Source organism: Phoxinus phoxinus (assembly GCF_949152265.1).
Source record: "Phoxinus phoxinus genome assembly, chromosome: 15".
In the NCBI taxonomy this organism is placed as follows: Eukaryota; Metazoa; Chordata; class Actinopteri; order Cypriniformes; family Leuciscidae; genus Phoxinus; species Phoxinus phoxinus.
This window is the reverse complement of record NC_136890.1, coordinates 2126491-2151483: the sequence shown is the minus strand read 5'-3', so window position 1 is coordinate 2151483 and position 24993 is coordinate 2126491. Positions and strand designations below refer to the sequence as shown.

The following is a 24993-nucleotide window of genomic DNA, read 5'->3' as shown; positions in this document are numbered from 1 at the left end:
GGTATTATACCTGTCCATTAAAAGCAAGTAAACAGCTGCGTCACTCTCCACTTTCAAACCTAAAAAGCTTGAAAATAAAAGACAGAAACAGACGTGACAGCAAACATGGAGGAAAGAGATCAACAAAAACTGCCTGGCTGTACGAGACAAACATCCCACCTTCAGATGTATTTACACTCACACAATAGTGAAACACATGCACATTACACAGAGATTTGTATACATTTGCCAGGAATTAACAGGATGAAATAGTATTATTGTGCAATAAATTACTGTAGTCTTTGTAAGAAATGTACATTGAAATGAATGCATGCTGGTTCATTTTCTGGCAAATGAAGGTGAATCAACAGCAGAATGATATAACATCACAGTAATGTACAGTGCTGCTCGTTTTACTGTCAATTCACATGTATATTCACATAAGTCTTCAACCATGAAGCTACTTCACGATATTATATTGTTCACCACTGTAACTGTCAACCAACAAGTTTAAAAAAACCAGCATAATCTATGCAATGGAATTTCACACTAAAATGTTAACAGTGCAGTTTTGAGATAATTTAGATAATTTAATTAAGTGCTATTAGTAGCTAGATATGTCCGAAAATTACTATTTAGTTTAAAACGTGTGAAATGCAAAATATGATTAGTATCACTGCACTGGTAACACTAGAATAGAATAGAATAGAATAGAATAGAATAGAATAGAATAGAATAGAATAGAATAGAATAGAATAGAATAGAATACGGTTCATTAGTTAATGTATTAACTAACATGAACTAAACATGAGCAATACATTTTTGCTGTATTTGTTCATCTTTGTTAACGTTAGTTAATAAAAAATACAGCGGTTATTTGGTGTTAGTTCACAGTACATTAACTAATGTTAACAAGATTTAATAACGTATTAGTTAATGTTGAAATGAACACTAACAAAGATGAATAAATGCTGTATACATGCAGTTCATTATTAGTTCATGTTAACTAATGCAGTTATTGTGAAGTGTTACCCATGCACTTTGTGAAAAGGAAGATTTCACCTATATTTGGCTGTAATGTCTTTCTTCAGAATAATTCGGTGTTACACAAACATTTATTTTCTTTTTTTGGCTTCAGTAGCCTCTAAATTGTAATGAAGACACTTGCATTTCCTGTCAAGCTGCTTTGAAAATGATATGTATTGTGAAAGTGCTATACAAATAAATGTGAATTGAATTTAATGGAATTGTCACAAAAATGTGTTATACGCATAATATCCAAGAGGATCTAAACACACAGGCTTAGAAGACAGGCTGTTTTTCTCTGCAACAGCAGAGACATAATGGAAAACATTAGTGTGAGCGGATGGCTCTCTATCTTATTGAGTCTACACACACACACACACACACACACACACACACACACACACACACACACACACACACACACACACACACACACACGATCCCTGTGGCTCTCTCCAATTACAGTCTCCTTGCCGCCTACCTGGCGTTAATGGAGAAGAGGCTGGTGAGGGTGAGGGACGGAGACTGCAGACCCCCATCGATCTCAGGTGAGTGAGTGTGTGTGTGAGTGTGTGTGTGTGTGTGTGTGTGTGTGTGTGTGTGACCCTAGGAGCCGCGGGCCGCGCCGTGCAGCAAATCACCGGAGGATGACGCGTTCTGCCTCGCTCTCTTTTCCACACGCACATATCAGTCCTCGTATATCCAGCCTTTTGCTCTGTGTTTATGTAGCTCAGCCCTTAAGTGTCTACATGCTAGGCTGAGATCCCAGTCAAGATGCTTTTGAAAGCTAATTGAGTGCCTCTTAGAAGCGGATACAATGTCTGTCACTTCACAGCTTAATTGAAGCTTGCACAAAGATGCGCATCTATGCCACCCTAGACACTTCTGCATCATATTTCATCTGCTCCTCTGCAATTAACAGTCAACATCCAAATCTGTGATTGTATCACAATGGGACAGTTTATAAGCAGACATCTGACACAGCTGTGAAAGTTTACAGATTGTTTTAAAGCAGCTTCATAACAGAATCAATGTTGCAAGCTTCATCATATATATGAGACAAATTCACATTCTGCTTTAAAGCAGCTCTAAAAAGACAATAGAGTAGACCAATAGTATATACTACTGTATAAGTACAGCTAGATATAAATACTATAATTGAACGAGTCGTGTTCAACCAAGTCTCAAACTTTCTTACACAGAACAACCTCCTGGAAACCAGTCTGGTTTTAAAAGCGGCCTCTGAACTGCTCTTGGTTATTGAAGCTCTGTGGCTGACAAAAGCAGCTTCCCAATCCTCAGTTCTCATCTTGCTGGATCTGTCTGCTACGTTTGACACAGTTAACCACCAGATCCTCATCTCATGGTAAATGGACTGCATTTATATAGCGCTTTAACAGACCCATGGCCACCAAAGCGCTTTACATATTGCCACACATTCACCCATTCATTCACGTCACCCATTCATTCATGTAATTTAGAAACATGGTTTTCCCATCACAGTTATCATCTAGCTACTGGAGTGCTTCAGGGCTCAGTGCTGGGACCACTTCTCTTCTCCATCTACATGTCTTCACTAGGATCTGTCATTCAGAAACAGACAGACAGACTAATAACCTAATAACTGCTATAGTTGATATGTTGTTGCACAGTTACTTATAGTTAGTAGAATGTCTGTTGAGGAGCATCAAGATAAAGATTTGGCAGATATTAAGCAGACAGACTAATAACCTAATAACTGCTATAGTTGATATGTTGTTGCACAGTTACTTATAGTCAGTAGAATTTCTGAAGTGGACTTTCAAAATGTTACAATGCTTAATTTTTATAACATTTATTGCAAATTATGACATATCCAAAATTAGGTTTAGGAGGTTTTGTCAAGTTAACTCACAAAGTGTATTAGGTTTATTATGGGTTTCCCCAAAATATGATCAAGTAAACACACTAACACACACACATGTTGGGTTTCAATGTTTTATGGGAACAATTCTTAGACAGAATTATTTTTATACTGTACAATTTATATATTCTCTCTCTTTACACTAACCCTACCCCTAACCCTACCCATCACAGCATTTCTGGGTTTTGTGGGATTGTCTGCGCTCATCTCTTTCTTAGCTGCTACTTTTAAAGCTTTGGTTAAGCAATGAGAAAGTGTGTTATATTATAGATTTATATGTTTGACTCTTGTACTAGGAAACATTCATTATGGAAAGTAAAGCATTGCATAACTTTTGACCTTTGAAGGGTAGAGCAGAGCAATATTGTTCAGAGGAATAAAAACAGAGAAAAAAACATAAAACAAGTGTTGTTCGTTTTCAAAAGAAAAAGACGAAGGCCAACACACTTTCTTTAGTAAGGTTCTGAAAGAGATTCATGAAAAATAAAAGTCATCAACAAACGCTGAGAATAAGCCTCAGAAAATGTCGCTTGTAAAATAAATATTATGAGCTGGTTCATTTCATATATGATTTATTTGTTTGTTCACATAAAGTAATTATATGCAGTTTGCTCTTTTTTTAATCCAGTTACTAAAATGTGAAATGTATTGTGTTAGGTTTGTCATTTTCTGGCTTTATCAAATTTCTAAATGAATCTGCTAAATTATAGCAAAAGAAAATGTTTTCTTTGATCAGTTTCACTCTGAAATCATAATACAGCAGAAAATGAAAAATATAATTTATTGAACAAATTAAACCATGAGCTAAAACTGAAAAAAAAAAAAAAAAAAAAAATTAGACTGTGTGTCAAATGTTGACTTACACACGGTCCTATTTTAAGCAATTGTTCATTTGACATTCACTTGAAATCAAATTACAAACAATAAATGTTTTTTTCGACCTCAAAATGAATGGCGAGTTCATCCTTTAAAGCGGTTAAACCGACGGTGTTACAAGGTTCCCTCTCCTCAGATCCGCTGTAACAATAGGTTGTCATACCGGTTTCTCTGACAAACAGTTTTTCCACGCCTGTAGTGCTTCATTAAGGTAAGAAAGACTTGTAATTATTTAGACATGCTAATAAGCTTGGTCTTACCGGAATAAGATCCGTCCCACACAGATACACAACCACTCTTTTAAATATACACTGAAACTGCACATGCATTAGTGAATCATCAAAGTTACATTACGATATGACTCAGGCAACTGATGTCAAGATGTGCGTTTCCGGTAACACTTTATAACACTGTTCCTTCATTAATGAATAACTACACAGGAACAAATGAGTAACACACTGTTAACACAGCTAACAAGAAACTCTGATTAATGAATTAGTGAGTAATATCGCTCAGTCGAATGTGGTAGTTTACTGTTAGCTCATCAGTAACTACTATTTTTTTTCATATGATACAGGTTCATAATTAACATGAATAATGCATAATTTATAATAAAAGGTCATTTTGACCACTGTAAAAAAATATTTTCATGATTTGTAATCACAACTTTTTATCTTTTGTCAAATCAACTTGGATAACTAATGTGTGAAGATAACACTATTTTGAGTTTCTGTTTCATTGTATTTACTCAAATTTTGAATTACAACAAACTCAAAATTGTAAGGCAACAAGGTAACTTGCTTTTTTTAAGTTAAACCATTTTTTTTTACAGTGTCTTCTACTATTAATGTGGATCAGTTTTCTAAAGAGAAAAACATGATAACTCCCTATATTGACTGAAGTCTAGAGATTTTTGTACGGTTTTTGGATAGTAACTCCGTCTGATGGATTTGGTAACACTTTAGTCATTACTAGCGTTCCCTTGATCTTCACTTGCGTGACGTCATATACTGTCCAAATAATTTGTAGTTTCTTTAGGAAGATGTAGTAACACTTGAGTCATTACTGTCCAAAACCTTAACCAAAACCAAAAATATCAAAATGTACAATGAGTTCAGTCAATAATAGGGAGTCAAGTTTTTCACTTTAGAAAACTGATCCAAATGATTATAGTTCCTTTGGGATGTAGTAACACTTGAATTATTACTAATGCCATTACCTTATAATATACATTATGCATTATTAATATTAATTATGAACCTGTAGTAGTTCTTAGTAGTCTTGAGGTACTGTATGAAAAACAGTAGTTACTGATTAGCTAATAGTGAACTACCATTCGACTGAGCGCTATACTCTCTCATTTGTTAATCAGAGTTTCTTGTTAGCTAATAGTTACTAGAATGTTAATAGTGTGTTACTCATTTGTTCCTGTGAAGTTATTCATCAATGAAGTAACAGTGTTATAAAGTGTTACAGCTTTTCCTTTTCTGTTGCTCAATCTTGTCCTATAATTGTATTGTGCTCTTCCTCTCCTCACCGGTTCATTTAGCATTTTCCTCAAGAGTTCGTCCAGATTTACGTCAGTATTCAGTTCATGCTCAGAGCCACGGAGGGCTGGAAAGGTCACGACCTCCTCGCGTTTGCTAGTCGTGACATCACCGTGACGAGCTGCATGCCAATGAGGCTAATTGCTGTGTGTGTGTGTGTTGGTGTTGGTGTGTGTGTGTGTGTGTGTGTGTGTGTGTGTGTGTCCTATTAGCATACTTGACGACAGCAACAAAGAGAGGCGAGATGCCTGCTGTGCCCTCATTTACATAGCATATGTTAACAGAACGTTTGCTGTTAACTTTGAACAGCTTTGAACAGAACGTTTCCAGACAGAACACATCGCTTTGGTGTCTTAGCCTACAGTACATTCATTATGGGAATGTGGAGAACCGTAGCACTTAATAGCTTTCCAGAGATGGTTCCTTAATGGGCATTTGCAGAGACGCCTGGAGTTTGGAGGAAGATGAACATGTGCAAACCTCCTCTATCTGGACTGATCATATGAGCGGGAAGTTTACATCACTCCCAGTTAACAAAAATAGGTTCTTAGAACGTTTCGCTAACGTTCCAATTAAGTTATGAAAGCGCTATTTCTGAATGTTCTGTTAAAGGAACATGAACATTCCATTTTATCCTTCTTCAAACACTATGGAAATGTTACTTTTGAATGTTCTAACAACATTTTGAACATTTTAAACATGTTAGACAAACATTACATTTTTCTGTGTGTTTTATTTTTGTTTTTAATGTTTTGAAATAAAGAGGGTTTTTTTCTTCTTCTGGCAAATAACTATGCACACAAGTGGACTGTACATTTTGCAGTGTACTTTGGCCAAGAACTGCCAACACAGCAAGTGATTGTCTGTGAAATATCCAACTATAGCCGCGTTTCCACCGCAGGAACTTCCCCCAGGAACCAGGGACTTTGTGTTGGTACTCAGGGTCTAAATGAAGTTTCGGGTAAATATTTCCCCCTCCGAAGGTCCCTGCTGGTGAGGTAGTACTTTCTTCAAAAGCCAGGAACTTTGGGGGGTTAGTTTCGTTGGTTCATGCCGTATTTTGATTGGTTGAATCCACGCAGCATTTTATTTCAACCACCATTTTTTTATTTGTTGCAGTGCATGCACACTGTAAAAAATTGCGCTGTAAAATAACAGTAATCTACTGGCAGCTGTGGTTGCCAGCAAAGTACTGTTAATTTACAGGCCTCTACTGTTATTATACAGCTCTCCTTTTTTACAGCATGTTACTGTAAAAATACAATGGAAGGTAACTTGTATCATTTGGGAAACCGATTGCTTCAAACAGTTCAAGTTTAAAAACGAGTATTTAAACTGATAGTATTGTGAACTTCATTTGAGTCCACTGAAAATGAATATCTCTTAATATAATACTGCAAACATCTAATGTGTAATCGTGAATGAATTAAAAACATGACATTAACTAAAATCTTTGCAGTTAGCGAACAGTAGCACACATGTATGTGCTAAAGTATTTAGCAACGAGATTGTCACTGCATCAGCAACTACACAATTCCTGCGTTTAAATAAAGCAACGGGCAGCATAACATCAGTTTTACTCTGCTCATCTTTGACTGAAGCACAGGCTCTACTCTCCAGCACAATGGTGACCCACAAAACTCATTAATTAAACTAAAAGATCTCTCCTGTATCATCTTGTGCAAAACACATAAAACACTTCAGTTTAATATTTACTCTCTTTATCAGTTATTGACTTCGCAAAACTTTTTTCTATGAACTTTTACTAATATTTCAGTGAAATTAACTTATTTTGTATAGTAAACCTGACTGTTAAATTTTACAGAATATTGCTGTTTTTCCTTGATTTTACGGTAATCTACTGGCAGCTGTGTTTGCCAGTAAAATGCTGTTTTTCTACAGTTTTATGCCGTAAATTAATTTACAGTTGATTACCGTTAAATTACACTTCACTTCACGTTAAATTACAATCTTCAGTTTTAAGTGAACACTTGTATGTCCACACTACAGGGTGTTGGAGTAACACTGAAGCAGTGTTGAAGTTAATTATATAATTCAGTGATTAATTAACTGATGATTAAGCATTAGTGATGAACACCTGACAAGGACAGAGGAACAACAAGAAGATAAAAAAGTGAAACACAAGAACTACAACTTACTTCAGCCACAGAAGACATGAAATCTCTGAAGATCTCAGCAGAGAAGGATTAAACAACTCTAAAAAATAGCATTACCAGCTTCACTTATTATTAACCAGATTGACTTAATTAATTTTTTCGTACGTCTACTGAAATTCCTATTGAGAATTAACAGAGGTTTAGATGTTGTTTTGTTTCATTTGACATTACCATTATGGAGATCAGTGTTTTCTTTAGTTGGGCTCCTGACCCTTGACTTTAACATTAGTTTTTGTTTGGCTGCTTTAACTGTGTTTGTTTAAAACACATTAGTTGTGGCAGAAGCAAAGCCAACAAAACTGAGATCAGGTGTTGCTGGTTATGTTTTGAATATTATGTCATCACATAATGTTTGTCTCTCTGATCTCAATCAGTTTCTAATTACTTATCAAAAATGTGTTTTCTAACACAGTTTAATTTAATATTACTACACTGTGAAACTAACGCAGAAGACCAAGCAGTGCTATGCAATCGGTTGTGAAGGATTTTTACACTCATAATTCATAAAAAAATGTTGAACTATGGTTTCAGTTAGACAAACACAAACATCAAGAATCAGCCAATGAATCTCAACAATGGTGACAATCAACAAAAAAGATAACATAAAATCTGAACATCACAGAATACGCTACTAAAAGTCAATACAAAACCAACAGCAAAAATAAAAGCAAAAAGTACAAATTAAAGAAAATAACCAGACAATTCAGCTGCATAATGTATTCATGCTGCAATGCATGCTGGGAGTGGTGGCTGATTTTTTTGTACTATGCTGGTACCCAACATGCATTGCAGCATAAAACTTCTGATTGTCACCATTGTTGAGATTCATACTCCGATTCTTGATGTCTGTGTGTGTGTCTAGCTGATCTGAAAATTCTAATTGTTCTTAGTATAAACTTCTTAAAATCCGTCATATTTTCTAAATGCCAAATTTCAGAAAAATATCATTCTGTAAAATCACAATAACACAAAAATCAAAAATATAAAACATCAATAATATTATTAGACAACAAATGAGATCAGTGAATTGGGCCACTATATGATGATTGAGACCATTATCAAACAGCCATAGTCATATGATACTGTATTCTTTCAGCTTTTTCGCCATAGCAAATGTATTTTTAAGACACCGCTACCGCAGCCAAAGAAAAACTAATGTTCAAAGGTCAAGAGCCCAACTAAAGCAAACACTGATCACCATCATGGTAACATCAAATGAAAATAAAATGACATTAAACCTCTGCCACCTTTCAATAAGTCCTTCTGTAGATGTAAATAAAGTCAGGTTAGTAATAAGTGAATCTGGTAATGCTTTTTGTGGAGTTGTTTAATCCTCCTCTGCTAGGATCTTTTGCTAAGATTTTTCTGTTCCTCTTGTTCTGATAGAGGAGTGATTCTGATAGTTAACAGCAGGTGTTCCTCAGTGTCTCAATTAACTTTGAAAATTAACTGAATTAACTATGAAATTATTCACTCAGTCAAGTAGACTGTATTAGTGAACTAGGCAATAGTGAATGAGGGTATAGGGTGTGATTTTGGAACACAGCCTCTGAGTGTCGACTTTGAGCGCTGTTAATTCACAGTATATTCCTGTAGGCTAGTTTCTCGAAAACGACAAATATCACCCAGAAGGCATTTTTTTTACGGTATATTACTGTTTTAATGAAAAACAGTATGTTACTGTAAAATTTGGCTGTTTTTTTACAGAATTTTTTTACAGTGCAGTAACAGTTGTTTGCTATTCGAATCAACAATGGAGTTTAAAAAATACGACAGATGGACCGACGGCGAGGTTTAGGCTTCAGAGGATGAACTCCAGTGGGAACTTGCAGAAGCTCGCAGTCCTGCGTCACCGGACTAATTTGCCTAATCTTCACGATACTTTAGACAGGTCTGGGGGGGAAAAAGTTCCTGTGAAAAAAGTTTCTAGGACAAATTGTTCTGGGTAATTTCAGTGGAAATGCGGTTTATGGATTTTTTATACAGTTTAAGGAAGATATGAAATTGATGATACCACAATAATAAACTGGACTGGTGGTGTGGAAGAAAATATGTATGACATTTTTTTCTGTCCAAAACTAACATTAACAGCATTTTACCTTGTAAACACATGGTACTAAACCCCTGCACATTGATTGTACTGGGACTGGGACTGGGACTAAGAAATATGATCATGTAACCGCAATTTTAGCTTCACTTCATTGGCTTCCAATCCAGTTTAGAATCCAGTTTAAAATTCTGCTGTTCGTTTTTAAGGCTCTTAATGATCTAGCCCCCTCATATATTTCGGATCTACTTATACCCTTGTCACACTCTAGATCTTTAAGATCGTCTGATCAGGCTCTCTTATCGATCCCTCGCTCCCGTCTTAAATCTAAGGGAGACAGAGCATTTGCTGTTGCCGCTCCATGCCTTTGGAACAAATTGCCCCTTGACATCCGTCTCGCATCTACAATTTCAATTTTTAAATCTAAACTTAAAACATATCTGTATTCCCGGGCATTTTAATTGTTTCTCTGATGCTGTCTTTTGTATTGTTAACTGTTTTACGGTTTTATTTGTTTTGTGCTTTTACCCTGTTCAGCACTTTGGATAGCTCTGCTATGTTTAAATGTGCTATATAAATAAAATTTACTTACTTACTTACTGTAGGAAATTAAACAGTTAAACCGCTAACCAGTCGATCTGATTGGAACTCTTGATTTTCACATGTTTGTTTGTAAAATACATCAGACAGTTCGTGAACGGGACTGTGAGCGGCTATAGGTGTTCCTGACTGGTTTACCATTCATCTTTAGCTTCAACACTTTGTTTTTTGATAAATAGTATGTACTGTATACTTACCGGCCACTTTATTGGGTACACCTTTCTAACACCGCATCACATAATGTAACTTTTTTCACAAATTCACGTTGTTGTTGTTTACACTGAGACGATAATGGTGTCGGTTTCAAAATCTTGCACTTTGCAACCGTTTTCAAAAGTTAGCGTTTTCAGGCCACCAAAACATGTCGTGTAAATGAGTGGCTAAAGTGTTGTCTGGAATTTTTCTTTATAGTAGTTTACTACTATAACTTAACTACTACAACAAAGCTCATAGTCAAATGATGATATAAAACAGGAACACAAAAACAACTCACACTCTATAAAATACTGAAAACAACCCAATTTGGATTGTTTTAAAAACATTAGGTTTTCTTCATATCTTTATTATCCAACTGATCGTGCAGGTGCCTCATGTGCACACACATATCATACAGTGCTAAGCATAAGTGAACACACCCATGCTAAAGTTGACTAAAAAGTGGAATAAAAAAAATCATCTTTTGGAAATTTTTCTTAATGATTTAAGATTCCTAATTTAAAAAATGAGCTACTGCAAGTTCCCGCTGGAGTTCATCCTCTGAAGCCTGAACCTCGCCGTCGGTCCATCTGTCGTATTTTTTAAACTCTTTTTAAAAAATGAGACAGAGGATTTGCTGTTGCCGCTCCATGCCTTTGGAACAAATTGCCCCTTGACATCCGTCTCTCCTTTAAGGAAAGGAAAACTCCTTTAAGGACACCAATATTCTTTGTGGAGTGAAGGAGCAAGTCAGAAAGAAAGACATGCTTCCCGACCCCATGTCCCATCGGCTGCAAGAAATCCAACAACTTGTGAAAGAGAGGCGACGACTAAGAAAGTTGTGGAGAAAGGCGACAGTAGAAGAAAGGGAAGGCATCAACTTCGTTCAAGAGGACCTAAAGCACAGGCTCTCAAAACTCCGCCGAGCAGAAAGCCTACGGATGCGCCGGAACAAGAAAGAAAAAGCCAGAACCGATTTCTATAAAGACCCTTTTGAATATGTGAAAGGCATATTCACAAAGGAGAAGAGTGGATCCCTGAAAACATTAGCCTGGGAAAACCCAGACCACTCTCAGTTGTAACTGAGTTAGGGTCTGGCAAAGCTCCATAGACAATTCATTTCCACAGGGGCGTCACCAACGGACGTCGGATAGATCTAAAACCAATCAGAGCGATGAATGACATGACGTATGCAGAGCGACGGAGAAACATCTCGAGACTCTCAGCAATTCTCTGTTTGTGTTAATGAAAATGACCATTTTAAATCGCTTGAAACAGACGCGATAGCTGATTCGAACGAGTGATGTTGTGATGTTCCACGGCGGCATCCATCTTTGTAATGTACCAAATCTGCGTCACCGTCTCTGCTCTGTCGTCATCGTGTAAAGCCCGCCCCAACGTTTCTGATTGGTGCCGCGATTTCGACGAATTGGAAATGGGTTTCAGTGAGCTCTTTGCCAGACCCACTTGCAGAGCAAATCTAAATTTGCCGGAAGTGGTCTGGGTTTTCCCAGGCTATGAAAACATCAAAAGACCAGGTTGAAGAGCATCTGAGAACCATACTGATGAGAAAAAAGATGAACCGATCGTTGTCCCCACTCACATCCCTCCAATATCACCACCACAACATCAGTTTGATATCAGCCCTCCCAAGCTGAGCGAGGTGAGGCAAGCAGTGAAACAGGCAAGATCGGCATCTGCACCAGGCCCTAACGGCATACCATATAGTGTCTACAAGAACGCTCAAGATGTTTTGAAAATCCTGTGGAAAAACAAAAGTGAAAGTGGCGTGGGACACGCAAATCCTGGCGAAGAGTGGGAGGGGTGTTCATCCCAAAAGAAAAGATCTCAACCACCATTGAACAGTCCCGCCAGATAAACCTTCTGAACATTGAAGGTAATATCTTTTTCAGTGTTTTGGCACAATGACTGACACAGTATTTAAAACAAAACCACTTCATTGACACATCAATCCAAAAGGATGGCATCGCAGGCTTTTCGGGATGCCTTGAACATAACAGCATCATAAGGCATCAAATCCAGACTGCAAAGAAAGAAGGAAAAGATCTCCACGTCTTGTTCCTTGATCTGGCCAATGCCTATGGTTCAGGCCTCATCCACACTACTGCGTTTTAGTTTAGAAACGGATAATTAAAACGGATAAATAAAACGTTTTAGCTGCGTATTAGAATTGATCTCCGTCCACATTAACACGACTGTAAACGCGGATCACGTGACCATTCTCCAACACTGGGCATGCGCGTGCCGGTGTAAACAGGCGCATGTAGGCAGTTATAGCATTGTACAATGCAGAATTTACTTGCACAACAGCTGCTAGCAAAGACATCAACGTCAGTAGCGCTTGTAATTCGTTATCCATGTTGCAGTCTCTAACATTACGTAGTCCAGGCTGTTTTTGTATGTTTTCTTCCGGGGAAGGGTCATGTGATGGGTGGCTGACGAATCAGGGAAGGATACGCCATGACTGATGATACCCAATCATAGAGCCGAGCGTGAGCCTTTGCGTCATCGTTTCTAAAGTCCTCCGTTTTGACCGTCTTCACTAAAACGCCCTCCGGAGATTCAAAACGCAAAACGGGGCCGGCAGCGTTTCTAAACTTCTCCGTTTTAGGTCTTCGTTTTTGCCGTTGTAGTCTGGACAGGAGGTGCAAACGTAGCAAAAGGTCTCCGTTTCTAAACGAAAACATAGTAGTGTGGATGGGGCCTCAGTCCCTCATTCAATTCTGTGGGCTGCCTTTGATTTCTTCCAGGTGCCGACTACAATCACAAATCTAGTGAAACACTATTTCCAGGATCTACAAGTTGCAGAACCATCTCCATCGTGAAAGGCCAAGTCACAGACCAAAGATTTCATGTCTGCGAAACACCTGTCCCAACTGTCTCAGAAATGCCAGTAAAGAGCTTGGGGAGATGGTATGATGCGAAGCTCAAAGACAATGAGTAGTTTGAACAACTAAAAAATTGTACCAGCATGTACATGGAGCGCATCAACAAGACCTTGTTGCCAGGAAAACTCAAGTTATGGTGCTTTCAGTTTGGCATACTCCCAAGACTCTTGTGGCCCTTAACTGAGATCCCCATCACCAAGGTTGAAAAGCTGGAACGGCTTATAAGCACACAGCTGAAGCAGTGGCTTGGAATTCCACGGTGTTTAAGTTCCGTCGGACTTTATGGACATGGCAAGTTGGAATTACCAATCACAGGGCTTGTGGAAGAGTTCAAATGCACCAAAGCAAGGCTCGTCATGACCCTAACTGAATCCGAGGATGCAGTCAATCGAACAGTGGCCCCCCGGGTGGTAGCGGGAAGGAAGTGGATTCCATCAGAAGCTGTTCAGAGTGCAAAGTCTGTGCTCCACTTCAGAGATGTGGTTGGACAAGTACAGCATGGGAGGGCAGGGTTCGGATTCATCCCGAAATCTCCTCTGTGGCATAAAGCAACATCAGTGCACAAGAGACAGCTAGTGGTAAAAGAAGTCAGGAGACAGGTGGAGGGCGAGTGACATGCCAAAGCCGTCTCAATGGCCAAGCAAGGGAGATGGACCAACTGGGAGGGTCTGGAGAAGAAAAAGCTCAGCTGGCGTGACATCTGGCAAATGGAGGGAGCGCGGCTGAGTTTTGTCATCAGAGTCACATACGACCTCCTACCCTCCCCCCAAAATCTGAAAGAGTGATATGGAGAAGATCCCGCCTGTTCCCTGTGTCAAGTACCTGAATCCCTAAGGCACATTCTATCAGGGTGGACTACAAGTTGTAGTGCACTACTATACTTGGCAGCATAACCAAGTACTCAGAGAGCTGGTATCAATACTGGAACAGAAGCGAACCACCACAAACAATCTCCCACAAACATTGGCAGGACAGGTCAACTTCACAAATTTCGTACCAGGTGGCCAACATCAAGGGCATAGTACAACACCTAAGGATGCAAGGATCCTGCAGTCAGCGCGGGATTGGAAATTGGTAGTGGACCTTGATAAGCAGCTTGTGTTTCCCCCAGAAATAGTGGCTACGACACTCCAGCCAGACATGGTCCTGTGGTCTCCAACAACAAAGCTGGCATATGTTGTGGAATTAACAGTACCATGGGAAGAGGGGGTTGAAGAGGCTTATGAGAGGAAAAATAACAAATATTCCAGCTGAAGCATCCCCGAACGGCTGGAAGACCAGCATTTCACAGGTCTTGCAGACCTCTAGTAAGGACCCCAACTGGGCAGCAAGGTAGAGACAGATGGTATGCGGTCAGGCTTAGGCCCGACTCAGGGAGAATGACGCCCCTGCCATGCAGAGCCCATCAGGGATATGGAGGGTATGGCATGGAGGGGGGTGCACCTGGAACGCTGGGTACACCGTTGAGCCTTCTGGAGACGTTGTGGGCTTCAATCAACGAAACGTAGATGAAGCAGGGTGCCCACCTGATGACCCCAATGACATCCCTTACCCTCCTTTTCACCACTGCACACCGACTGCTGCCGTCAAGAGTTTCCTACTAAAGGGATTGAAACATCTAGTTCTATTAGCTTTACTGTATGTATGCACTGTAAAAAAAAAAAATTTACTTCTCCAAGTCAAAATATTCTAGTGACTGATCACATCAAAAAAATTTAATTGGCCCAAGTGAAATTCTGTAAAATAAATTGAATTAATTGTTGCAATAGTCTGTTAACATTGGCTCAATGAGAAATAATATGTCAGACTAATTGAAAAATTTAGATGTGACCAGTCACTAGAAAATTTTGACTTGGGGATGTAATTTTTTTTGCAGTGTGCAATAAAAAAAATTTATGTGCGTGTGTGCTTTTGAAATATTCGAGAGAGAGAAAAACTAAACTGCAAATCACAAATCCAACCACTGTGTGTACCATCTGATGGGGAAAATTTGGTACTGCGCCCGAACAAAATCTTACTGAAATTTTTTATTTTTAGATGTCGCCCTCAAATTTGGACCAAATTATTACGATTTTTGGCTTTGATTTTCTAGCAGTTTCATATTTTATATAAAATAATGTTTTTTACTTTTTTTTTTATATATAAAACTTTTTCACTGCAACAATTATCTGCCAAGTTTCTTCTTTAAAATGAGACCAAACTTAAGTCTGTGCTCCCAAGCCTCAAATTTATATGAGTTTTTGGACGTAAACATTTTTGTCCTCTATGGACCCATGTGTAACTTTTTTTTTTAATTATCTGTAAGTTTTATCAGCAGTATTTCAGATAATGTATTATGTTTTAAAGGCTACTAGATGGAGTAATAAACTAATTAATTTCAGGTTAGGTTAATCATTGAAATTAACGAGCTTAATGAATTCCTCCCAACAGTTAATAGCGTTTAAATATCGCTGCAATCAGTTCAGATGATTGACAGAAGCTGTTGAGCATTAAACAGTGTCTGATCTTAACAGAAGTTCTGTGGGGTTTCTGAAAGAAGAGACGCTTGTGTCAGGTTTACTCTTGGATGATCACTCGTCATGGCTGTGGGGGAGATTTGTGTTTGGAAATGGCTCATTTTAGCCTTTTTCCTCTTTGCTGTTGAGGCACAGAGATCAGGACCGTAAGTAAATGTGCTTTGAAGTAAATTAAAGTGTCTTTCTCTCTGTTTTAACCTGATTCCTCAAAGTTTATGAATTTCCAACATGATCTCACGGCAATTCATACGACCTCATTCGTATGATTTTTGGTAAATCGTACATATTTTACAAGTTGCCAAATTTGTATGAATTCATACAAATTACCTACCCATGACCCAGCCACTAAACCATACCCGTCACGTGGGTTTAGACAAATTGTACAAAACCACATTTTAATCACTTGTACAAATTTGTCGTGAGATAGTTAGGGCATTTCTCATCAAAATGACTTGTTTGTAGTCTCTAGTACAACATTATGCCATTATACTACTTCTCTGATATATGCACTTGCATGATTATATGTTCTGATCTGACTTATGATTTCCTACACTAAATGTCTGACTGATGTTTCCATAGAGCCTTCTTGGTGACGTTCCCTGCCGTGATCGAGTCTGGTTCTGATGCCAAATTGTGTGCGAGTCTTTTAAAGCCCAATGAGAGTCTCAAGATGACCGTTTCTCTGCTTGATGATAAAAATAGGACAACTCAACTTGTCCAGCATAGTTCTCTGGCAGAGTTTCACCGTTGCTTTAGTTTCAAGGTCTGTCATTGTGCAGCACATGCAGTACTTTTGTCTGTTTTTTTTTGTTTAACAACATTTCTCTACAGGTTCCTCTAGGAGATATGGAATCTGTGCAGACGCTCAAGGTGGAAGTTCAAGGGAGGGTCTTCAAAATGACAGAAGAGAGGAAAGTCATGTTCAGATCTTACCTACCTTTGACCTTCATCCAGGCAGACAAACCCATCTACAATCCAGGACAAACGGGTGAGCTGTGAATAACCCTTGGTTGAAAATTAGAAGGGATCAGAACTTGTGTAATTGACTTTCTACATGTTCAAGTGCATTATGTAATAGATGTGCATTGTTTTTCCTTTTGCAGTGAATTTCAGAGTTGTGACCATGAATGCCAAATTTGTCCCCCTTGATCAAATGGTATGTCTTTATCTGTCATGTCCATTGATTTTAATGGTATACAAGTTAAATGCAGGTTGTTAAGATCAGCATTTATGTAGCTTTAAATGTCTTGTATTTGTGTTTACAGTACAGTCTTGTGGTGGTGGAGGTGAGTATTTGCTCTGGTGCTAGTCGTCTTATGTTTGAAAACCTAAAGACATGCAGAAATGAAGCAGTTTCTTTTTCTGAGCAATTTATTTTCAATAGGACAATCAAAATAACCGGATTGGTCAGTGGACAAACATTTCCTCAACGGGTTGGATATTGCAGCTTTCTCATGAGTTAAACCCAGAGGCTCAGATAGGGATGTACACGCTAAAGGCTTTTATTGGTGACAGAACGATCTCCAGGGATTTTGAGGTGAAAAAATACGGTAAGTCATTGTTTGAGTGCAAAAGTACAATAGCAGAGCTGAGGTCCTCATTAAGCAGTTTGTTTCTGGTCTAGTTTTACCCAAGTTTGACGTGGCTGTAAATACACCGCAGACGTACAGCGTTGGAGTTGTGGGACTGAAAGTTGAGGCTTGTGCCAAGTGAGTGACTTTTATTTTCCTGTATTGTGGGTGGATGGGTCTTGATCTAATTCCTTGTAACATATTTTCCGCAGATATACATATGGGCAACCTGTACCTGGCCAAGCGTTGGTGGAAGTATGCCGTGAGCCATATCAATTTTATGAGGTTCCTGGCCTGACTCGTCTGTGCCTGAATAAAACGGTTAAGGTGTGACTCCTGCCATACAGAGCAAGGATTTTCTTCTGCTTGTGCTTGACCTTTTTACTGACTATCTTTTTTTCTGAAACCAGATGAATGCCACCGGCTGTGCCTCCCTTACCTTCAGTACATCTGTGTTTTTCAAAACCAAATTTGAGGAAAACCTGCAACATTTGTTTCTTGTTAACTTGAATGTCACCGAGGAGGGAACAGGTGAGTTCTTGGCTGATTTTAAACCAGTGACGCATGTTTATCTGCTGTCTTCATGGTTGCGCTGTTCTTTTTCTTCCCAGACGTAGTGATGTCAAAATCCACAACAGTGTCCATTACGTTTGAAGTTGGGAATATCACATTTGTGGAGCTCCAAGAGTCTTTTAGATTTGGATCAATGATTGCTGGAAAGGCAAGTAAAAGTTCATGACCTTACAGAAGCCTTCACATTGGTTCCCTTTCCTAACCTTTGACTTTCCCAATAGGTCTTGGCATCTTTTTTCAATGGGACTCCAATTGCGAACAAAGCAGTGTATCTCCTGAATGGTAACAGTGGGACTGATGAGCTGTTGCTGAATCTAACCACAAACCAGAAAGGACTGGCCACATTCTCCCTCAACACTGCTAGACTTCCCAAGGCTGATCTAAATCTGGTGGTACGATTTTTCTTTCTCTCATTTTAAATTACTTCTCTCGCAAGACTACAATTGCATTTGTGTTTCTCTAGGCAAGCGCAACTCCAGCGAGTTATTATGGTTATAAATCCCCATACTTCAGCACAGATCGGAGGGTTGTTCAGCTTCTCCAACCTTCTACTCCTGACAGCCAAAAATTCAGTGAACTGACAATAGTGAAGCTTGAGCAACCGCTCAAATGTGGTGCTACGTTTCCAGTGACCATCAAGTATTCTTTTGTTGGAGAAACTGGCAACTACAACACTGACATCATCTATATGGTGACTAACAATATTAGTTTTGTGGTGGTTGTTCTGCTTTGCACTGATCTATTTGTCTGGCACATTTTATGCACTGGTCTATCTTCTGCCAGGTCTTGTCCAGAGGAGTGATCGTCCTCCATGGATTTCAAACGGTCACAGCGAGGGCTTCTAATAGCGTCATGAGTGGCTCCGTGTCGTTCCAGCTGTCTGTCAGTGTTGATATGGCTCCGGAAGTGCAGATTCTAGTCTACTGCGTTCTGCCCAGTGACAGTGTCGTTGTTGGTACAGCCTTGTTTGAAACTGAAAGGTGTTTCCAAAACAAGGTATGATGTGCACTAGCATCTTTTGGCTTTAAGTGGGGAATGACGTGTCTTACAGTGTCTTGGTCCTTGTTCCAGGTGTCTCTACAGTTCTCTCCTGCTAAGGCCGTTCCTGGTGAGGAAAGCGTTCTGACCGTCTCTGCTCAAGCGGGATCCCTGTGTGGACTCAGTGCTGTAGATCAGAGCGTCCAGATCTTGAAGCCAGGGACACAAGGCCTGAGTCCTGAAATGGTACCCATGTGCAGTTAGTTCAGTTTTCCTGTTTGACGTGATTTGACATCAGGTTCAACTTTAGGATTTGAGTGTCTCATGGATCAATTGGATGAATCCATACTGACGTGGCTGTTATATTTAAAGCCATAACTTTTTTTTTAAACCATCACTGAACTTAAGCTGGACTCTGACACTATTCTCTTCTAGAAACCAACTTTTTTTTTTTTACTTTTTTTTTTTTCAATCACTGTAAAGCTGTTTTTGAAACTCTGTATTGTAAAAAGCGATATATAAAGTTGACTTGTTTCATGGACCCAGGTGTTTGACTGGCTCCCAGTGCGGTTGACATCAGGTTATCCATACAGCGTTGAGGATGAACAGGAGTGTCTTACACTTCGACCCCGTCGAGCTGTTCCTACAGATCATGCCTATACCAGTTTCAAGGTGGTAAATCCTTTTTGACCATGTAGTCATTCACTGAATACTACAGGGTCCTTGATTTTGGTTTCATCTTTGTTTCTCTGGCAGAGTGTGGGGTTGAAGCTCGCAACAAATCTGAATGTACGAGAACCTGATTGCCTGAAGTACAAAGACCTGGTTTATTATCGTAATTACCCCAGAAGTAAGTCTATATAGTTCTTTCCACGAACCTAAGGTTATTCCATTTGATCTCAACTTTAAAAAAAAATTGTTTTTGATGTGTAATATTTAGGATCTGTTGACAAATGCTTATATACATATATGCGTACATGCATGACTGTTTTCAGTGGTGTATAAAGACCTTGTATAATGAATGGTTGTTGTTCCCTATGAAGGAGCAATTTCTATCTACATACACTGCTGGTACCCTTACATTAAAATAGCCATTTTGTGCCGACATGTTTGTACAGTGGCCCTAAACAGACAACTAATTTTGCCACTGTTCTTCACTGTGCAAAGACTCAAGCTAAAAAGCAAATAAAACTGACACCATGTTGAACAAATAACAATAACATATCGGTTTACCTTTCTTAACTGGCTACTCTATGCTGTCTCAGATGACATCACTTCCTGTCAGCCACCGTAACTTCTATTGGTTGCAATTCGCAACCTCCCCACTAGATGGCACTAAAAATCACACTGCACCTTAAATGCAATAAGAGGGGCAAAACTTGAATGCATTCATAAAGCAGGCACTTCTAGTCTTAATGTTGTCTTATTTCAGCATTCTTTGAAGAGCGGGCCTATGCAGCATCTGAAATGGAATCCCCTGTTTTATCGGCCTCAGATCAAACTGGGAGCAGCTACACCAATGATGTGACTGTCAGGGTTTACTTTCCAGAAACCTGGATCTGGCAGCTTGCTCAAGTGGGGTTAGTCAAACCTCTTAAGCTACTTGCCCACAATTTTTACTGCGGTCGCCGCTTGTATTTTCTGCTATGCTTTTTCAGAGACACTGGATCCACACAAGTTCCCCTCAAGGTTCCTGACACAATCACCACATGGGAGACGGAGGCGTTCTGCCTGTCTTCCAAAGGTTTCGGTCTTGCTGCTCCTGCTCTGCTGACGGTCTTCCAGCCCTTCTTCCTGGAGCTCTCGCTGCCGTACTCCATCGTCCGGGGGGAGTCTTTTGAGCTGAAGGCCACGGTCTTCAGCTATCTGTCTGAGTGCATCATGGTCTGTCATGGTTTCTTTATATAATGGATCGGTATAGAGTAGGTACTGTCTTTGCTCCATGTGCTCTGTTTCATTGGCAGGTTCACGTAACTCCAGCTCAATCCTCAGCCTTCACTCTGAAACCATTGAATGATCCGTATTCATCCTGTCTTTGTGCCAAAGGGAGAATAACCTTTAAATGGGGTTTTACAGCTTCTCTCCTTGGTCAGTTTTTCTCTCTCTCGTGAAGTTTGAGGTGTTATTTAGGGATGCACAATAGTCAACTGTTTTTTTCTTTTTTTAAATCTAAATTACAACACTTTATGCACAAATCAAGCGTTTAATTCCTGCTTTATATTTTGTCATTAAATTGAGTCCTATAATGAAATGCAGCATGGTTGTGTTCATTTTTAGAGCATAATGTTGCTATGGAAATCATTGAACTCTATGCATATTTGCCAGGTTTTTCAGATCATCATTATTTTCTCAATGCAGATTGGGAAAATTAAACACTGGTCAGAAAATGTATCCATTTAAGTGAAAAGTTCAGATGGGGCTTTTTAAACTCTTGACGCCTGGTAACCGCAACCATGAAAGCTTGCACAGGCTTATCAATTCAAGAAACTGCAAATGTCAAAGAGACCTGCTATTAGGACGAATAGCTAGTGGGTTTATGTGTAACGGAGAAGTGACCATCACAATTGCAATAAAAACGATTCCTCCCCACTTGTTGGTCACTGCAGGAGCTGTTAATGTGACTGTCAATGCTTCAGCTGAACCATCCCAGAATCGATGTGGCACTGAGGTTGTGACTGTGCCAACGAGAGGACGCATTGACATAGTCTCTCGAAGTCTATTTGTCCTGGTAAGTGTTCACCAGCCTTCTGGAGTTTTATCATGGAGCTTATGCTGCTTTACTGATGTGGTGTTACTGCTTTTATAGCCTGAAGGAGTTGAAAGGACAAACACCCAGAGTTGGTTACTGTGTCCAAAGGGTTTGTTTGCACTCAATGATTTTCAAACATATCCCCCCGTACCCTACAGCAAAACATTAGCTTAGTGCTCTGTGCTGATCTGTTCTGTTTGGACCGCAGGAAATCTCCTTTCTGAAGATGTGACTCTGACGTTTCCTACAAACGTGATCAAGGAATCAGTCAAATGCTCAGTTTCAGTCCTAGGTAAAGCAGTTAATTTTTGGAGAAACCAGCAGTGACTCGGCAGAATAACCTATGGCTTGACCCCTTGTTTCTATTCCTCTCATAGGAGACATAATGGGTCGTTCACTGAATAATCTAGATGGGTTGTTACAGATGCCATATGGCTGTGGAGAACAGAATATGGGTGTTCTTGCTCCAAATATTTACTTGCTACAGTACCTGGAAGACACGAGGCAACTCACTGCAGCCATCCGAGAGACCGCTACAGGCTACCTTCAAAGAGGTGTAGATGACTATAGTGTACACACACATATCTTTCTTTTTTTACTTGGAGACTAGTTCCAAAAGATGTTTAGTTCTTTTCCCCATTGGAGTGTAAGACTATTTAATTTCTTGTGGATTTTGACCTAAACAGGATACCAAGGACAACTAAACTACAGGCACAGTGATGGATCATACAGCACATTTGGTTATGATGAATCGAATACATGGTGAGTTTCATGCTGGTTCTAGTCTTGTCACCAGAAGATGAAGCAGTTTATATTTTTAGTTTGTCATGAAACTTCCTCCATGGCCAGGTTGACTGCCTTTGTCCTGAGATCTTTTGGCCTAGCGAGGGACTTCGTCTTCATAGATCCGAATGTCCTTCAGAGTGCAAAGGATTGGTTGATCGGCCAGCAGGTTTCGAACGGCTGTTTCATGCAGCAGGGAACTCTGTACCACTATGAATTTAAGGTGGTCACATGTGTCCTCAAATGTCCATAATGTATTCAAGGGGTGAGACCATTCTTAATCCATATACTGGTGTTTTAGGGTGGAGTTGATGATAACATTACCATGACCGCCTACATCACTGCTGCACTGCTTGAGCTAGGCGTCCCCTCCACGGTAAACTTCAGTAGTTGTATGAGCTTCTTACAGAACCTTCCTGCTCTGGCTTTAGTCTGACACTTGCTTTGATTTTCAGGATCCTGTCATTACCAACGCTCTGTCTTGCTTGAGGCCTGTTGTTGGGAACCTGGAAAACACTTACACCACAGCTCTGCTGGCCTACACCTTCAGTCTGGCTAAAGAGACCACCACTCGATCACAGCTTCTAACCAACTTGAACAAGCGTGCCATTTCTGAAGGTGAAATTTACCAGCCTCTTATTTGAGATTTTCATCAGGTTCTTTGGCATCAACTTTATCCCCTCCATCTCTCATCCTAAGGCATTAAACTCCATTGGTCTCAGACTACATCTGGTGATACTGTGGCGGTGGAGATCAGCTCTTATGTGCTGCTAGCGGTTCTCACAGTTAAGCCTCTCACAACGGCTTCTCTGAGCTATGCTAACCGCATTGTCAACTGGCTGGTGACCCAGCAGAATCCCTTTGGAGGCTTTTCCTCTACCCAGGTGCCTCTGACTACCAAACATGAGCACAATCAACCATATCTGAGTGGAGTTATTAATCATTTGCTTTTTTTAGGACACTGTGGTGGCTCTTCATGCCCTGTCTGTGTATGCTGCTCGAGTGTTCAGTTTGGATGGCTCCAGCACCGTTACCGTACAGTCCTCAGTAGTAGGAGACTCTTATAGCTTCAACGTGAATCGGGACAACAAGCTGCTATATCAGGAGAAGCCGCTGAAGAATGTTCCTGGCAAATATAGTATTAAAGCGTCAGGATCCGCTTGTGTATCTGTGCAGGTCTGTATCTTCACCCTCTCCATTTGTTTCTTTTGTGCACATACTAATTCAGTGTTCTACTTCTCATAGATTGCGTGTTTCTACAACATCCCAACACCTATTAAAGTCTCCAGGATGCTGAGTGTCGAAGCGAAGGTGACTGGAGACTGCAGACCGTTTGGGGCTAATCTTATGTTGAACTTCACAGTGAAGTAAGAACATCTTTGACTTTCTTAATCCACTCATGTTTATAGCTTAAATGCCCTGAAAGCTGCTTGTTCCTGTTGTCTAAACCTCTTTATTCCCCTTTATTCAGCTACAATGGTGCACAACCAAGTACTAACATGGTTATCGTGGACATTAAGCTCCTGTCGGGCTTCACAGCAGATACGTCACTGGTTTGTATGGGTTAAAGATGACTTGTAAGATCCAAAGATGATTTGACGCTCCTTCAGATGTAAATGACTGTCTTTTCCTCTCAGCTTGGTTCTCCACCCCGATCGTTTGCTCCGCTAGTGGAACGGGTTGATGCTGAAGATGATCATGTCCTAGTGTATCTGAAAGAGGTGAGACTACACTGGGTACATTATGGGTGGGTACTGCCACCTTCGTGTGTGTGCATCTGTACTGTTCATCTCTTTGTATTGCAGGTTCTCAAAAGCTTCCCCATAACGTACACGCTACGGCTAAAACGGGTTCTTGCAGTCAAAAATCTCAAGCCAGCAGTCATCAACGTTTATGACTACTATCAGACAAGTAGGCTTTCATCAACTTATGCATTTGGCTGAATAAGAATTGCCTGTATGCTTGGCCTAATTTCTTGTCCTTTTTTCAGGTGATCAGTTTGAGACCACATACACGTCCCCCTGTCCATGATTGTACAGTAGTACTGGCTACAAAACATGAATCAAATAAAACTTTTGTTATACAATGATGTGTTGCATGTTTCTGTGAATTAAAGTTGGTCTGAAGCTGGAAGTCTGGAAGCAGCTTTACAGTGATAACAGAGATAATGCAACTAATTGTTTCTAGAAAAAAATGGTGTCATAGTCCAGCTTAAGTTCAGTGATGGTTATTTTTTTTATATCATTTATATTTAATTATTTTTATATATATAATAGCCGCTCTGTAGGAAACTGTCACTGTTCAGTTCTCATAATGGTGTCAATGCAGGCAGATGATAATGCTGGATATTAAATGGCTGCAACTAAAGGCAAGTTCACACTACAGGATTTTAAAAGGTCGGGCTGAACTGTGCGGTTCACACTACATGACTTGCTCTCTGTGAAATCAGGAGTGTTCAAGTTGTTGAGCTGTTTACATGACGCAACAGGAGGTAACTCGCTACACGAGTTGACAACTCTGTCATCCAACGATGATATCTTGTCTACAAACTAAGTTTTGTCACG

General features: G+C 39.7%; 1 protein-coding gene across 1 annotated transcript; it reads left to right on the top strand.

Annotated features, from left to right (window-relative positions):
- The first annotated feature begins 15717 nt into the window (after nt 1-15717).
- LOC307012078 (alpha-2-macroglobulin-like protein 1) lies at nt 15718-24553 on the top strand. The gene is made up of 34 exons (XM_079638333.1): nt 15718-15921; nt 16355-16538; nt 16607-16763; nt 16879-16931; nt 17041-17061; nt 17160-17325; nt 17400-17484; nt 17559-17673; nt 17757-17877; nt 17958-18067; nt 18141-18311; nt 18383-18610; nt 18703-18915; nt 18991-19143; nt 19444-19569; nt 19654-19747; nt 20330-20477; nt 20556-20781; nt 20862-20985; nt 21504-21625; nt 21704-21755; nt 21855-21938; nt 22024-22200; nt 22333-22408; nt 22496-22652; nt 22731-22805; nt 22885-23047; nt 23129-23313; nt 23387-23605; nt 23675-23796; nt 23901-23982; nt 24067-24150; nt 24235-24340; nt 24420-24553. The coding sequence occupies exons 1-34, from the start codon at nt 15839-15841 to the stop codon at nt 24458-24460; spliced, it is 4323 nt and encodes a 1440-aa protein (XP_079494459.1). The 5' UTR covers nt 15718-15838; the 3' UTR covers nt 24461-24553.
- Nucleotides 24554-24993: the final 440 nt, after the last annotated feature.

What these genes read in the sequence shown, in the direction of transcription:
- LOC307012078 (XM_079638333.1), top strand. Translation starts at nt 15,839, where the DNA reads ATGGCTGTGGGGGAGATTTGTGTTTGGAAATGGCTCATTTTAGCCTTT. An exon ending in AAAGGTGTTTCCAAAACAAG is followed by an intron (nt 18,916 to 18,990) that starts GTATGATGTGCA and finishes TCCTTGTTCCAG; the next exon opens with GTGTCTCTACAGTTCTCTCC. An exon ending in TGTACCACTATGAATTTAAG is followed by an intron (nt 22,653 to 22,730) that starts GTGGTCACATGT and finishes CTGGTGTTTTAG; the next exon opens with GGTGGAGTTGATGATAACAT.